Below are 16896 nucleotides of genomic sequence, written 5' to 3'. Positions count from 1 at the left end.
TTTGAGATCATCATGGCCAACCTATCATCCAACACCATCTCATCAACTAAACCATGGCAGCAAGCACCCCACCAAGTCTCCTGGACACAGGATTGCAGGAGTGGTCTGAGCAGGGCAGAGTAGAGGGGGAGCAGAACCTCCCCAGCCCTGCTGGCCACACTTCTCTTGCTGCACCCCAGGCTCCCCTTGGCTCCCTTGGCCCCAAGGGCACATTGCTGTCCCATGCAGAGCTTGCTGCCCACCAGCACTCCAAGGCCTTTCTCCATGGAGCTGCTCTCCAGCAGGGCAGTCCCTAACCTGCCCTGGTGCCTGCTGTTATTCCTCCCCAGATACAGGACCCTGCACTTGTCCTTATTGACCTTCCTGAGGTTTGCCTGCAGCCAGCTCTCAGCCTGTCCAGCTCTGGCTGGATCAGCACAGCCTGAGGGGTATCGGCCACCCCCCAGGTTGGTATCATCAGGAACTTGCTGAGGGTGCTCTCAATGCCCTCAGCCAGGTGGTTGATAAAGATGTTGAACAAAACTGGACCCAGCACTGATCCCTGGGGAGCAGCACTGGCCACAGGCCTCCAGGCTGCCTGTGTGCCACTGATGACAACCCTCTGAGCTCTGTTGTCAAGCCTCTGTCTTGCCTCTTCCTGACTCTCCTGTACCATTGTAAGTGAAATGGAAAAACAAAACCCAACCAAAGCCCCAAACACTGCCAAGGCATTCTTCTGGCTCCCTCAGGATTCCAGCCTGCTGGTAAGAATGACTAAGTTTTCAAAGGAGCAGAAACCATTCCCCTCTCCTGATCCCCACCTGACTGCCAGAGTGGGAGAGGAGGCTGGCAGGAGCTCAGATCCTTCTTTTCACCCCTCTCGCCCTGCAGCTGCGCTCCCTCCAGCAGGCCAGCCCCAGGGGCCCTGCCCTGCTCGCCTCCCCGACCCCTGCTCTCGGCGGGGCTGCCCCGGTGTGACTAAGGGCAGTTCAGCGAACACCTCAGGGCTGCCCAGGGGCCGGGCCGGGGCTCGCTGCGCGTCAGCTGCGCCGGCTCTGCAGGGACCGGAGCATCGCTTCCCTGCGCGGCTCGGGGCTGCCGGCACGCAGCCTGCGGATCCGCCGGGGCCGGCCCCCGGCGGCTTTCGAGAGCAGAAGATTAGGAAACCGCTGGCAGCGAATCTCCCCTTCGTGCTGTGAATTCCTAGGAGGTGTTTGCCATTGTCCTGCCTGCCAGGGCTCAGCTGTTACCGTGGCTGTCTTTTGCGCCGGGTCGGGCCGGCGGCAGGCTGGGGCTGGGCTCGCAGCTCATCAGCATGCGATGCGCTCTCCCTCTCAGTTGTTTCTCTGTTCGCTTTGAAGCTGCCTCGCTGGAAGCCGCCCCGCTCTGCTCAGGCTCTTGGCTGGCATTTCCCAGCTCGCTGTGCCTCTGCTTTTCATCTAGGATGGAAATGGGCCCCGGTGCTGCAAGAGTCGCTTAATGGCACCTCGGGTGACATTTGGTGCCCAGCTGAATTAATTCCTTGGCCTCCTTACCCTCCTTTCTGAGAGATGATCTTCCCACTTGCTCTCCAGCCGACTGTTTACCTGGCAATTTCTAGGGCAAGTAAGGTCTCTAATTGCCAAGCACCTTCCCCGGGGGATCCAGCCCCTCACGGTGCCTCAACAAAACAAAGTACCACCACCTGGATCGCCCTCAGCTCCCTCTCTGAATGCCTCTTCCACCTGAAAGAGCTATTTCCAGCACGGGAGGAGAAATCAGCTTTGACTCAGATCCCAAACTCTCGGTGTGGTAAGGCAAAGTGATTCAGCTGTCTCCCTTTATTTTTGGCTGTGTGATTCAGGAGCAGCTCATTGTGCAGATGACAGAGTCAGTCATAACTGGGAACTTCTGGGAGGAGGAGGGGAGGAGGGAAAGCATTTATGTAACACCCAGAGGTCACTTGATATTAATGCCTGGCCCCAGAGACACCAGTCCCAACAGGGTCCTCTGCAGCAGGGCCATGCCATGCAAGGTTATTCTGGAGTGAAAGTCCAGGCCACACCACCTTCCTCAAAGCGCCTACAGGGACAGGCAGTGTCTTTGGAGCCTGCAAGACCTGGCCTCTGCTTTCCCCTAAGTCCAGCCCTGGCAGATGTGCCAAGGCACTCACTGCCTGCAGGACCCCTCCATGCAAGCAGCATTGTTTCCTCGGCAGACATCCATCAGAAAACACCAAGGGACAGACCCTGGAGCATGCAAGAGGAAGTGGCCCTGAGGAGAACACCCAGCCTGCTGCTTTGGTTGAATACATTGAGTGGCCTCTTCTGGAGGACTACAGGATTGAAATTGCTGACTGGAGGCAGGGGGGAGGGAGGTTCTTGGGGGGGTTCTTGGGGCGGGCTGCCTGGGGAAGTGGTTGGGTTCCCATCCCTGGAGATGCTTGGAGGAGGCAGAGATGTGGTGCTGGGGGCCTGGTTTGGCCCCAGCCTTGGCAGAGCTGGAGAACAGTTGGAGTGGATGCTCTGGGGAGGCTTTTCCACCCAAAACAATTCTAGGATTCTACAACATTGCCTGTGAAGAGGCTGTGTGAGACCTCAGATCCAGCCCCTCCTGTCACTGAGAAGTTCCTTACAGCAGCCTGCTGGAGAGGACAGACATGAGCCACCAGTGACACCTGAGAAAGAAACCATGCAGAGGTGGAGGAAAGAGCAGATCCATCACTGCAGCAGCAAGAGGAAGGTCAGGGTAGGATCAGCTCTGGAATAAAATCACCTGGACTTCAATTTGAATGGTGAGAGAGCTGAAGAGCAGAACAAAGAGAGGAGGAGACTGAGAGGTGACCCCATTAATGGTTATAAAGATGTGCAGGGTTGAGTGCCCAGAGGCTGGAGCCAGGCTCTGCTGGGGGATGCCCAATGCCAGCACAAGGGGCAGTGGTGGAAGCTGAGGCAGAGGAAGTGCCATGGGAACAGGAGGGAAATGTTTTGCCTGTGAGGGTGGCAGAGCCCTGGAGCAGGCTGCCCAGGGGGGCTGTGGAGTCTCCCTCTCTGGAGCTATTCCAGCCCTGCCTGGATGTGTTCCTGTATGACCTGCTCCAGGTGCTGCTGCTCTGGCAGGGGTTGGACTGGAGGAGCTTTGGGGGTCCCTCCCAGCCCCTAGCACTCTGTGGTTCTATGAAATCACATGGGTACAGCCACCTTTGTCAGCAGATGGGACTCCAAGCCACTGCTGAACCAGTGCATCAAAACTGTCAGTTTGGATCCACCTTCAACTCTCTGTCCCAGTTATTTCCAGCCCTTTCAATCCCCACTGCACTTCTTGCCTAGAAAAGCAGCAGCATGCTGGATAAACTTGGAAGCAATCAATTCTTCTGCTGGCTCTCACAGGGTTTGCCATGAGGTGCAGTGTGTAAAGATGGGAGTTGTTTTCTCATACAGTATCAGTTGCTGAGTTATTCCCAGCATCAGTTTTAACAGGGGAATCATACACTGAGCTAAATCAACCAAACACAGAATCACAGAATCAGCCAGGCTGGAAGAGACCTCCAAGGTCATCCAAGTCCAACCTAGCACCCAGCCCTATCCAACCAACCAGGCCATGGCACTCAGTGCCTCATCCAGGCTTCTCTTGAAGATCTCCAGGGATGGGGACTCCACCACCTCCCTGGGCAGCACATTCCAATGGCCAATCTCTCTTGCTGGGAAGAACTTTCTCCTCACCTCCAGCCTAAACCTCCCCTGGCACAGCTTGAGACTGTGTCCTCTTGTTCTGGTGCCGCTTGCCTGGGAGAAGAGACCAACCCCCACCTGGCTACTACCTCCCTTCAGGGAGCTGTAGAGAGCAAGAAGGTCTCCCCTGAGCCTCCTCTCCTCCAGGCTAAAGACCCCCAGCTCCCTCACCTCTGCTATCCACACAGTGAGCTGTAGAGATGAGGTCCCTAACTCACATCCTGATGCAAAGGGCTGCTGCATAAAAGTGATTTGGAAATAGCAATGCAGGAAGGCTGCCAGGGCAGATGGAGCTGAGAGCCCTGGCAACGTGACAAGGGCCTTCTGGTGCAACCTGAGGGTCCCTCAGGCAAGGGCCAAGAAGGCTCCAGTAGGGTGGGCAGTAGCATCTGACATCTTTAGCACACAAACCCTTGCAGATGTCGTGAACACACTGGTCTGGCATGTGCCTGAGTTTAGGTGAGACAGAGCCCACCTCACACCTACTGCCTGAGGCACCTGACCTGGCTCTAGACCTGCAGCTGCACAACTTTGGTTTAGCCATCACACATCTCCAACAGGAGCTGCAGCAGGGATGCTACAAAACCCCCACCTCAAAATCCCTCACACTGCAGTGCAGGGAGCAGCTGCAGAACAGAGCAGTGAGGACAGAAACAGCCATGCAGAGAGCCAAAGTGGCCACCTGTGGAGCAGTGAGCAGTGCAGAGCTGAGGACACACACACAAGAGGGGGGTTGGGGGGGTTTAAACAAAATTACATTGCTTGCTTGTTTTCACAACTTCAAGGACACAAAATCCATCCCTGGGAGGCTCCCAGAGCCCTGGAGCAGGCTGCCCACAGAGGTTGTGGAGTCTCCTGCTCTGGAGCCTTTCCAGCCCTGTCTGGATGTGTTCCTGTGTGACCTGTGCTGGATTCTCTGCTCCTGCTCTGGCAGGGGGCTTGGACTGGAAGCTCTCCAGAGGTCCCTTCCAACCCCTAACCTCCTGGGATCATCCTGTCATGATCTGTTGTTAATTATTCTACTCCAAGCACAACACAGAGGGCCTTGGCTGTAGGTCACTACATATCATTTGCACCTATTATGTGGGGTTGGACTCAAAGATCTTCCAAGCCCTAGCACCCTGTGCCCCTGTGCCAGGACTGCTCTGTACGGCTGGTCAATACTTAATGAAAACAGATTGAGGTGTTTTAAGGTTGCTTTGAATGCCTTTTGCCTAGGAAAGATGATAAGGTATCAGAAGTGGTGCTCCCAAACCACAGAGCATCTGACTTTCACATCTGGTACCAAAGAGGGGAGAAGTTTCCAGAGCAGAGGATGGCTCCTGTGAAAGCACATCTGTGATCCCAGCTAGCCCTCACAACTGGTGGTGACTGCATCTAGGGCAAAACCTGACTACCTGAAGACCAGGGTGTTCAGCTCTGCTCCTTGTGCTAGTTTGAGGCTGTGCCTAGGAAACTGTCCACAGATCTTGAACAGGAAGTGAGAGAGTGTAGATAAATTACCCTTGGAGGTGAAAGGGAAGATAATGATAGGGTCTAACCAAAGCCCTTGGCCTGAAATCTAGCACAAAGTTAGTTGTCTGCACTAACTCTTTGTTGGCTTCTCTGCTCTAGCTGGGGCTAAGTACTAACAGCTACTCTCTGCTCCTCTCTCTTGTCCAGGGGGGAAGGCAGCAGGGAGGGGGAAGCTGTTGGTACCCCCTGGTTTTGTCCAGGAGGGGCTCTGCACACATGTGTAGATATTGCATGGTTTGTACACATCCATTGCATTCCACAGGTCTAGGTTGTAGTCTTGCATGTAAATGCAGCTTCATCTGCTTCCAGCTGGGCTGGGCTGGCTAATGTTGTGTTGTGGGGGGGAAGGAGGGTGTTGTAATTTCAACTCCCCCCACTCTTATTAACAACAACTGGAAAATACCCAGACCTCTGTGGCTGTCACACTGCAGTCATTTGCCAGCTGAAAACACAGTCAGCTCCAAGGAGACAAAGCACATCAACTCCATCAAGCAAAGAGGAGGACAGATGAGAGAGCATGCCACACACACACACAGAGGGGGGTGACTCACAGTGGCTAATTTCTGAACATCTTCATCAGATGCTCCCAGGGAAGCAAGTCCTATCTCCTGGGAGAACTGTGCAAACTTGGGATCAGCAAGCAGGGGCACGTGTCCCAGCAGCTCATGGCATGTATCCCTGAGGGAAGGAAAGGAAAAGGAAGAAAAGGAACACGAGTGATGAGAGGAACCAAGGCCATCATCACCCCACAGTTCACTGAGCTCATTTCACATGGGCCTCACCTCTGCTCTTAAAAGCATCACCAGGAAACATGGTTTCTACTGTGCAGTTGGCCTTCCCTGTGCATGGTTCTGCAGGAACTGACAGGTTGGCTTCTGTTCAATGGCTTAACCCCTCCTGCTCTGTCATTCCCACATCCTGCACTGGCAGCCCAGAGAGCCAAGCAGAGCCTGGGCTGCAGCAAGAGAAGCAGAGCCAGCAGGGCCAGGGAGGGGATTCTGCCCCTCTGCTCCACTCTGCTGAGACCACAGCTGGAGCTCTGGGGCCAGTTCTGGAGCCTCTGTGCCAGGAAGGATCTGGAGGTGCTGGAAGGTGTCCAGAGAAGGGCCAGGAGGATGAGCAGAGGGCTGGAGCTGCTCTGCTGTGAGGACAGACTGAGGGAGTTGGGGTTGTGCAGGCTGGAGAGGAGAAGGCTCTGAGGAAACCTCATTGTGGCCTTCCAGTCTCTGAAGAGGGCTCCAAGAAAGCTGGGGAGGGACTTGGGAGGGTGTCAGGGAGTGATAGGACTGGGGGGGATGGAGCAAAACTAGAAATGGGGAGATTGAGATTGGATGTGAGGAAGAAGTTGTTCCCCATGAGGGTGGTGAGAGCCTGGCACAGGTTGCCCAGGGAGGTGGTGGAAGCCTCATCCCTGGAGGTATTTAAGGCCAGGCTGGATGTGGCTGTGAGCAACCTGCTGCAGTGTGAGGTGTCCCTGCCCATGGCAGGGGGTTGGAGCTGGCTGAGCCTTGAGGTCCCTTCCAGCCCTGCCAGTTCTGTCCCACCCTGTGTGCCAAGTTTCTCCTTTAGTGCTGAGCCCCTAGCACAATTGCTGGGCACTCTCTGCCTCTGCCCACTTCTCCCCAAGCAGATTGCAGCAGAAGCAGAGGAAGTCAAACCTGTTTCCAAGAAGAGCTGCTGTCCACCCCTGTAAGTGCATGATTAGTCCTGACAGAGTGCAGAGCTAAGTGTTCAGAGAGCTGCTAAGCAGCCCGGGAGAAGTGCACCTGCAGCAGCCACAAAAGCTCTCAAACAATTCTGGAAGTTTTGCTGCATTTGCTCAGGGAAAATAATGGACTTGGTAGTAAAGTTCCCTTTAAAAATCACATCTGACATTTCCTGTGCTTTTGTCTCTTTAAAGACATTTCTCTCTCGCTTTTTTCTCCCCCCTTTTTCACCCCCTTCTTCCCCCTCCCCCCCCCTTTTTCTTTTCCCAAGCTGTAAACAAAGGTTTTAAAGGCAAGGAGAAAACATTCCAGTTTTCTGCCTTCTACCCAAAATCATCCAATTTTGCCTTGTACACTATTTTTGTTTGAGAAGGCACTGAAGCTGGCACTTCAGGTAAATCATGAGGAGAAAAACAACACTCTGTGTAATTTCAAGTCTTCTCACCCAGCACTCTGCCCCCAGAAGCCTGCCCCAGCTGTGTGTAGGCAGAGCAGAGCAGCCTGCAGGTTCTGAAGGCAGGCACATGAGGGTCAGCATTTGGGGCATTCCTCATTTGCCTCACCAAGAGCTCAACAAATGCAGCTCCAGGACTGGAGGGTTACATCCCAGCCTCTTTTCTCAGCCCCAGCAGCCTCAGTGACAGATGCTCAGCAGCATCAACACTTCTTGGTGAGACAAAGAATCACAGAACTGGCAGGGCTGGAAGGGAGCTCAAGGCTCAGCCAGTCCCAACCCCCCTGCCATGGCCAGGGACACCTCACACTACAGCAGGTTGCTCACAGCCACATCCAGCCTGGCTGCAAACACCTCCAGGCAGGAGGCTTCCACCACCTCCCTGGGCAACCTGTGCCAGGCTCTCACCACCCTCATGGGCAACAACTTCTTCCTCACATCCAATCTCAATCTCCCCATTTCTAGTTTTGCTCCATCCCCCCAGTCCTATCCCTCCCTGAAACCCTCGAAAGTCCCTCCCCAGCTTTCTTGGAGCCCCCTGCAGATCCTGGAAGGCCACAATGAGGTCTCCTCAGAGCCTTCTCTTCTCCAGCCTGCACAACCCCAACTCCCTCAGTCTGTCCTCACAGCAGAGCAGCTCCAGCCCTCTGCTCATCCTCTTGGCCCTTCTCTGGACACCTTCCAGCACCTCCAGATCCTTCCTGGCACAGAGGCTCCAGAGCTGGCCCCAGAGCTCCAGCTGTGGTCTCAGCAGAGTGGAGCAGAGGGGCAGAATCCCCTCCCTGCCCTGCTGGCCACACTTCTCTTGCTGCAGCCCAGGCTCTGCTTGGCTCTCTGGGCTGCAAGTGCTCCCTGCTGGCTCCTGTTGAGCTTCTCAAACCCCAGCACCCTCAAGGTCTTTTCTGAAATGGTGCAGGACAAGTTGGAGCCAATTTCATATCAAAGAAATTCATTCAGCAGTACAAAGTCATTAACAAATCTCATTTCCTTCCTTCCTAGCCATGGGTGTTTCCCACTGATGCAGGGGAGGTAAAGCAATCCTCTTAGAGCCTGGCAGTGTACTGAATGCCTTCTCTGCTTCAGGCTTTACAGCTAAGGCTGGCCCTCAGTCCCTGAGAAGAGAGGAAGTCTGGAGGAAGGAAGTCTCTCCCTCAGTCAAGGACTGGCTCAGAGATCACTTAGCCAAGCTGGACACCCACAGATCCATGGGCCCTGCTGGCTGCACCCACGAGTGCTGAAGGAACTGGCTAAGGTTGTTGCTGAGCCACTCTCCATCCTTTCTGAAAGGTCATGGAGAGTGGGGGAGGTGCCTGAGGAAAGCCAAAGTCCATCCAGTCCTCAAAGAGGGCAAGAACCCAGGAAGCTACAGGCCAGTCAGGCTCACCCCATCCCTGCCAAGGCAATGGAACAGCTCAACCCAGAGGTCATCTCTAAGCACATGGAGGAAAAGACTACCAGGAGCAGTCAGCACAGATTCACCAAGTGGAAATCATGCTTGAGCAACCTGGGTGCCTTCTGCCATGGTGTGCCAGCAGGGCAGAGGGAGCAGTGGGTGCTGTGCACCTCGACTTCAGCTAGGCTTGTGGCTCTGGCTCCACTAACATCCTCACAGCTGAGCTCAGCAAGGGTGGCTCAGGGGAGTGGACAGTGAGGTGGGTTGAGAAGTGCCTGAATGGCAGAGCACAGAGGGTTGGGAGCAGCTGTGCAGGGTCCAGTTGGAGGCCTGTGGCTAGTGGTGATCCCCAGGGATCACTGCTGGGTTCAGTCTCCTCCAACAGATCCATCCAGGACCTGGATGAAGGAACAGAGGGTGCCCTGAGCAGGTTTGCTGAGGTGGGGACACACCAGAGGCTGTGCTGCCCTCCAGTGAGAGCTGGGCAGAGCTGAACCTCAGCAAGGTCAACAAGGGCACCTGAGGAGGAGTAACCTCAGGAACCAGCCCAGGTTAGGGCTTTGCCTGCTGGGAAGCAGCTCTGTGGAGAAGGACCTGGGAGCACTGGTGGAGAAGTTCACCACAGCCAGCACTGTGCCCTCAGGGCCAAGAAGGTCAATGGCACTCTGGGGTGCCAGCAGGTCTGCCCTGGTCACACCACACCTGGAGCACTGTGGCCAGCTGTGGGCTCCCCAGTTCAAGAGGGACAGGGAACTACAGGAGAGAGTGGAACAGAGGGTCACAAGGATGCTGAGGGGACTGGATGATCTCTCTTAGAAGGAGAGGCTGAGAGACCTGGGGCTCTTTAGGCTGGAAAAGAGAAGACTGAGAGGAGGTCTTATAAATGCATAGAAATACCTAAATGGTGAAGGTCATGAGGATGGGGCTGGGCTCTTCTCAGTGGTTCCCTGCAATAGCACAAAGGGTAACAGGTCCCAGCTGAAACACAGGAGGTTTCACTTGACCTTAAGGAGAACATTCTTTACTTTGAAGGTGGCAGAGCACTAGAGCAAGATGCCCAGAGAGGCTGTGAAACCTCCTTCTCTGGAGACTTGGAGAGCTTTCAAAACCTGCCAGGCCATGTTGCTGTGCAGCCTGATCCAGGCATTCCTAGTCCAAATCACAAAACAAAGCAACAAGGTCCAGCAGGATTGGCTTCCAGCTCCTGGCTTCAGGTAAGCATGCTTGTCTCCAGGCAGGCTGCTGCAGCAGCATTGCTGATGGTGCCTCTGTGGGTGCCTGGGGCTCTGCTCTCTTGTGCTGAAGCCACAAGTCCCAGAAACAAACAAGTAAAGCCACACTGTTTTCTGTCTGGAGAAGAGAAGACTCCAAGGAGATCTCATTGTGGCCTTCCAGGATCTGCAGGGGGCTCCAAGAAAGCTGGGGAGGGACTTTTGAGGGTGTCAGGGAGGGATAGGACTGGGGGGGATGGAGCAAAACTAGAAATGGGGAGATTGAGATTGGATGTGAGGAAGAAGTTGTTCCCCATGAGGGTGGTGAGAGCCTGGCACAGGTTGCCCAGGGAGGTGGTGGAAGCCTCATCCCTGGAGGTGTTTGCAGCCAGGCTGGAGGTGGCTGTGAGCAACCTGCTGTGGTGTGAGGTGTCCCTGCCCATGGCAGGGGGTTGGGACTGGCTGAGCCTTGAGGTCCCTTCCAGCCCTGCCAGTTCTGTGATCCTATGATTATTTCCAGCTCTGCTCTGCCACCCAGGCTGTGCCACTGCCACCCTTGCAGACAAAATGAGGGCAGACAGAGCCTAGCTCCATTAACTTGCCCTTCCTAGCAAGGAGAGGAAGATGTGGAGGCAGAAGTTATTCCTCTTCCTGCCTTTTACATGAGGGGAAGCTGGAAGCAGGAAGCAGAAAGCACATGAACAACAGAAAAAAATCCCCCCAAAACAGGCAAACTCACAATAAAATAAACCAAACCCCCTGCAGGCAGAACCATGGAGCAGCATTTGGGATTGTCAGTGGAGCCTCTGGCTCTGCCTGCCAGGCTGGCCCTTGCTAGATAGTCTAAACAATAGAATTCTTCACTTAACTACCGAGGCTGGGCTCCTTTGTGTTGTTTTATTCAGCAAATAATTAAGTTCCTTTAATTTATTCACACACATTGCTGGGAGAAAATAAGATTTCTGCAAGGCACTTTTCACAGCAAAAGATTTTTCCTGGAGTAAATTAGTTAGCAGAACAGAGGAAATCTATACAGCCCTGAGAAGGCAGCAGCAGCAGGATGGAAGGCAGGAAGAGATGCTTTAAAATGCATCTAGTGGTGATACAGATCAACCCAAATGAACTCTCTAATTTGTACCTGGCTCTCCAGCCTGGCTGTTAAGCCTGATGGAAAGCCCACTGCAGTCAAAGGGACTCTTTTCACCAGGTTTATATCATTCAAATGCAATATTCACCAACCCAGGGACCTGCAGCAAACCTCATTATGGCCTCATATATCAAGCAGCAGATCTCAGGGCATTGCAGCTACTGCAGAAGATGAAGAGCTGTCCCCACTCCACTCCACTTAGTTTTGCCATTGATTTCTTTATTTAAAAAGAAAAGGTGCCAGGATTTCACAGAAATCACAGAAACAGAAATGTTCAGGAGGGGAAAGAGCCTCAGGGTCACCAAGGCCAGCCCAGAGCCCTGCTCTGCAAGGCTCACCCCCAAACCACAGCCCCAAGCACCACAGCCAAACCCCCTGCAAACACAGCCAGGCTTGGGGACTCCACCACCTCCCTGCCCAGCACATTCCAAGCCCTCACCACTCTTGCCTGAAAAAAAGCTTTCCTGATGTCCAGTCTGAACCTCCCCAGGGGCAGCTTGAGGCCATTCCCTCTTCTTCTGTCACTACTGACCTGGGAGCAGAGCCCAGCACCAACCTCTCCACAACCTCCTTGCAGGGAGCTGTAGAGAGCCAGGAGGTCTCCCCTCAGCCTCCTCTCTTTCCCACTAACCATCCCCAGCTCCTTCAGTTGCTCCTCATCAGGTTTCTTCTCCAGGCCCTTCCCAGCTTCCTTGCCCTCCTCTGCCCTGGCTCCAGCACCTCCACATCTCTCTTGTCCTGAGGTGCCCAACACTGGGCACAGCACTGGAGGTGTGGCCTGCCCAGAGCTGAGTGCCAGGGGACAATCCCCTCCCTGCTGCTGCTGGACACAGCATTGCTGACCCCAGCCAGGAGGCCTTTGGCTTTCTTGGCCCCCCAGGCACAAAGTTTTTTCTTTCATAGAAGGCACTCCTTGTCAGGAAGCAATCACAGAATCACAGCACATTACAGGCTGGAAGGGACCTCCAGAGCTCATCCAGTCCAACCCCCTGCCAGAGCAGCATCACCCAGGGCAGTCCACACAGGAATGCATCCAGCTGGGGTTGGAAAGGCTCCAGAGAAGGAGACTCCACAACCTCTCTGGGCAGCCTGCTCCAGGGCTCCAACACCCTCACACCAAAGAAGTTTCTCCTCATGCTGAGCTGAAACCTTCTCTGGTCAAGTTTGTCTCCATTGCTCCTTGGCTTATTGCTGTGCACCACCCACAGGAGCTTGGCCCCCTCCCCTTGACCCCCAGCCCTCAGATCTTTACACAACTGTGTGCTGGAGGATGGCCACTCCCTTGGTCCTGTTGGAGTTATCACAGAACCACCAAGGTTGGAAGAGACCTCAAAGATCATCGAGTCCAAGCTGTCACCACAGACCCCATGACTAGAGCATGGCACCAAGTGCCACATCCAGTCCCCACCTCTGTACCTAAAGCCTCTACCAGCAGATGAGGCTGCCCTTCTAGTCAGCATGGAGTTAGCAGAGGCCATCATTCTTTTGCTGAACACTGGCAGGCAGAATCAGTTTGGTTGGGAAAGACCTTTAAGATCACTGAGTCCAACCTCCAAGCCTTGTGCTAATCCCTGCCCCTCAACACCACATCTCTGTGTCTTGTCAACATCTCCAGGGATGGAGCTTCCACCACCTCCCTGGAGGGCCCTGTCCCACTGTTTAGTAACTCCTTCACTGAGGAAGTTTTTCTGATGCCCAAGCTCAAGCTCCCTTGCTGCACCTTGAGGACATTTCCTTTCATCCTATCACTTGTTGCTGGGGAGAAGAGACCACCACCCACCTTACTACAGCCTTCCTCAGGTAGCTGTAGACACTGACAGGGTCTCCCCTGAGCCTCCTTTTCTTCAGACTAAACAACCTCAGTCCCCCCAGCCACTGCTACCTGAGACAGTGGCTTCCATCAGGAGGGGAAATAATTGGTGCAAAACCTGTTACTTCCTAAGCATATTTACAGATCCTTTCAGACAGACCAGGATAGGTCCAGCATCATATAGCTAAGCTTTGTTGAGATGATTTAACACTACAAGAGGGACATTTTGGCTCTGGAACAGGTCCAGAGAAGGGCAGCAGCCTGGAGCCCCTGGGCTATGAGGAGGGACTGGGGGAGCTGGGGGTGTCCAGGCTGGAGAAGAGGAGGCTGAGGGAGACCTCATTGCTCTCTGCAGCTCCCTGGAGGGAGGTTGCAGTGAGGAGGGGGCAGCCTCTGCTCCTTGGTGGCAAGGGACAGGAGCAGAGGAAATGGTTCCCAGCTGCACCAGGGGAGGTTCAGGCTGGATGCTGGGAAATATTTCTTCCCAGAGAGGGTTCTCAGACATTGGAATGGTCTGCCCAGGGCAGTGCTGGAGTCCCCATCCCTGGAGGTGTATAAGCAGCTGTGGACCCGGTACTTAGGGACAAGGTTTAGTGTTGACCCTGCAGTGCTGGGTCTAAGGGACTGGATGAGCTTGGAGGTCTCTTCCAATGGGATGCTTCCTGTGACTCTGTGATTGCAGTAATTTGTCCACACGACCAAGAGATTCTGATTACAGAAGCCATAGAAACAAGTGAATTCCTTCAGGGGTTATCCCCTCTCCCCCAAAAGAAAACAACACACACACCAGGCTAGCCTCCTGGCAGCTCAGCAAAGCCTTTTCCCAGCTCACATGCTGAGGAAAAGAGCTGAGCAGATGAGTGTATAACAGCACCATCTGCTGCCTTCTGCCAGAGGGATGGCACAGCATTTTAGACACAGCTTCATACCTGCTGCCATTCATCCTTCTGCATCAAAAACCACTGCTCCATGGCAGCCTCAGAGCCACAGAATTGCCAGGGCTGGAAGGGACCTCAAGGCTCAGCCAGTCCCAACCCCCCTGCCATGGGCAGGGACACCTCACACCACAGCAGGTTGCTCACAGCCACCTCCAGCCTGGCTGCAAACACCTCCAGGCAGGAGGCTTCCACCACCTCCCTGGGCAACCTGTGCCAGGCTCTCACCACCCTCCTGGGAAACAACTTCTTCCTAATGTCTAATCTAAATCTCCCCTCCTCTAGCTTGGATCCATCCCCCCCAGTCCTATCCCTCCCTGACACCCTCAAAAGCCTCTCCCCAGCTTTCTTGTGGCCCCCTTCAGATACTGGAAGGCCACAATGAGGTGTCCTTGGAGCCTCCTCTTCTCCAGATTGAACAGCCCAAGTCTCCCAGCCTGTCCTCACAGGAGAGGAGCTCCAGCCTCGTGGCCCTTCCCATTCATGAAATCAGAGCCCGGCATGGGTGCAAACAGTCACAGGGCTGGAGCTGAATAGATATCTATGAACCCTTTGTGGACATTTTTGGCAGCAATAAAAGGCACTCTAACAGCCCAAGCTGAGGACACAAGAGCTACAATTCCACACTAAGCACCTGATGATTGATTCACTGTGAAAATGTCACTCCTGTGCTTACAAGACCAGCAGCTGCCTTTGGTAAAACTGCTTCCATATTATCCAGCTGACACTGTGCTGTTATTACTGCCCAGAGCACTCCACACATAATAGCACAAGCCAAGAACTACAATCACTTCCATCTTTTTATTTCCCCCCACTTCTCATCAAGAGACCAAATGCCAACATATTTCATCCAAACTGGCACTGCTCTGCGTTGGAAAAGCTGCAGCCCTGTCCCATCAAAGCCATCCTGGCAGTGTCCTGCTCCTGCCGCGGCCCCTAGAGGAGCTCCATGTCCCAGAGCCTCTAAGGCTGAGACAGCACTGCCTCATGGCTTGTTTGCTTTGGGTTGTAGGACAGAAATGAAGGTAATGGAGCACAACTAGAAGTGGATAGATTCAGACTGGATGTGAGGAAGAAGTTGTTCCCCATGAGGGTGGTGAGAGCCTGGCACAGGTTGCCCAGGGAGGTGGTGGAAGCCTCCTGCCTGGAGGTGTTTGCAGCCAGGCTGGAGGTGGCTGTGAGCAACCTGCTGTAGTGTGAGGTGTCCCTGCCCATGGCAGGGGGGTTGGGACTGGCTGAGCCTTGAGCTCCCTTCCAGCCCTGACAGCTCTGTGATTGTGTGACTCAGCTGTGGGGTCTGGCCCAAAGGACAGCTGGGGACACAAGAGCAAAGTAGAATTACAAAAGCATCCTTTCTTCCCAGCCTTTTTCTCTCAACTTCTTTCCTTAGATGTCCAACAGAAAATAAAACTGGAGACTCTTGCACAAGGTTTAGTTGAGAACTCCATGGGCAGGGACACCCCACACTAGATCAGGCTGCCCAGAGCCTCATCCAGCCTGGGCTTAAACACCTCCAGGGACGGGGCCCCAACCACCTCCCTGGACAACCCATTCCAGGGCTTCACCACTCTCATGGGGAAGAACTTCCTCCTCACCTCCAGCCTGAATCTCCCCACCTCCAGCTTCAGTCCATTCCCCCTAGTCCTAGCACTACCTGAGAGCCTAAGCAGTCCCTCCCCAGCCTTCTTGGAGCCCCCTTCAGATCCTGGAAGGCCACAATGAGGTCACCTCAGAGCCTTCTCTTCTCCAGCCTGCACAACCCCAGCTCCCTCAGTCTGTCACAGCAGAGCAGCTCCAGCCCTCTGCTCATCCTCGTGGCCCTTCTCTGGACACCTTCCAGCACCTCCAGATCCCTCTTGTAATAGGGGCTCCAGAACTGGAGGCAGTGCTCCAGGTGGGGCCTCACCAGAGCTGCTCTGCTCTAGTTTGAAGCCATTGTCCCTGGTCCTGTCCCTGCAGGCCTTTGCAAACAGTCTCTCTCCATCCTTCTTGTAGCCCCTTCAGGGACTGCCAGGCTGCTCTGAGGTCTCCCTGGAGCCTCTTCTCCAGGCTGCACACCCCCAGCTCCCTCAGCCTGCCCCTGTGGCAGAGCTGCTCCAACCCCCTGAGCATTTTCATGGCCCTGCTCTGGACCTGCCCCATCAGGTCCATGTCCTCCCTGTGTTGGAGGAAGGCTTTTTCAGCCCTGCAGCCAAGGTGGGAACTCACGGTTCGGGTGTGTAGAGTGGGTCGGAGCCGTGCCGGATGTACTGCGTGCAGTGGAACACTCTGTAGGCCAAGCCAGCCAGGAAATCCCGGGGGGACAGGTACCCAGCTACTGGTCTCACTGTGAAGCCAGACCTCTCTGAGGAGGAGAGAGCAGAAGATCCTGTCACACACCTCACTGTAGCAGTGTCTGAGCACAGGTGCATCCAGAGGAGTGTGGCCAGCAGAGCCAGGGAGGTTCTCCTGCCCCTCTGCTCTGCCCTGCTGAGACCACAGCTGCAATATTGCCTCCAGCTCTGGGCTGCCCAGCTCAGGAGGGACAGGGATCTGGTGGAGAGAGTCCAAGGGAGGGCTGCAAGGCTGCTGAAGGGACTGCAGCACTGCCTGGGGAGGAGAGGCTGAGAGCCCTGGGGCTGCTGAGTCTAGAGAGGAGAAGACTGAGAGGGATCTGATCAATGTCTATCAATAGCTGAGGGCTGGGGGGCAGGAAGGAAGGGACAGGGACAGGCTCTGCTCACTGTGCCCTGGGATAGGACAAGGGGCAATGGATATAAGCTCCAGCACAGGAGGTTCCACCTCAACATGAGGAGGAACTTCTTGACTGTGAGGCTCCCAGAGCCCTGGAGCAGGCTGCCCAGAGAGGTTGTGGAGTCTCCTTCTGTGGAGCCTTTCCAGCCCTGTCTGGATGTGTTCCTGTGTGACCTGTGCTGGATTCTATGCTCCTGCTCTGGCAGGGGGCTTGGACTGGAAGCTCTCCAGAGGTCCCTTCCAACCCCTAACCTCCTGGGATCATCCTGTCATGATCTGTTGTTAATTATTCTACTCCAAGCA

General features: G+C 54.6%; 1 protein-coding gene across 1 annotated transcript in view; it reads right to left on the bottom strand.

Moving 5' to 3' along the window:
• TPH2 (tryptophan hydroxylase 2) overlaps positions 1-16896 on the bottom strand; it is a 65637-nt gene that overhangs the window by 30074 nt on the left and 18667 nt on the right. The window contains exons 7-8 of the mRNA XM_054178268.1: positions 16069-16204; positions 5756-5882 (exon numbers count right to left, since the gene is read on the bottom strand). Of these exons, the coding sequence (XP_054034243.1) occupies positions 5756-5882; positions 16069-16204 (263 nt within the window). The remainder of the gene's footprint in view (positions 1-5755; positions 5883-16068; positions 16205-16896) is intronic.

Source organism: Dryobates pubescens, chromosome Z (genome assembly GCF_014839835.1).
Source record: "Dryobates pubescens isolate bDryPub1 chromosome Z, bDryPub1.pri, whole genome shotgun sequence".
NCBI lineage: Eukaryota > Metazoa > Chordata > Aves > Piciformes > Picidae > Dryobates > Dryobates pubescens.
The sequence above is the reverse complement of the archived record's forward strand: the minus strand, read 5'-3'. Positions and strand labels throughout refer to the sequence as shown.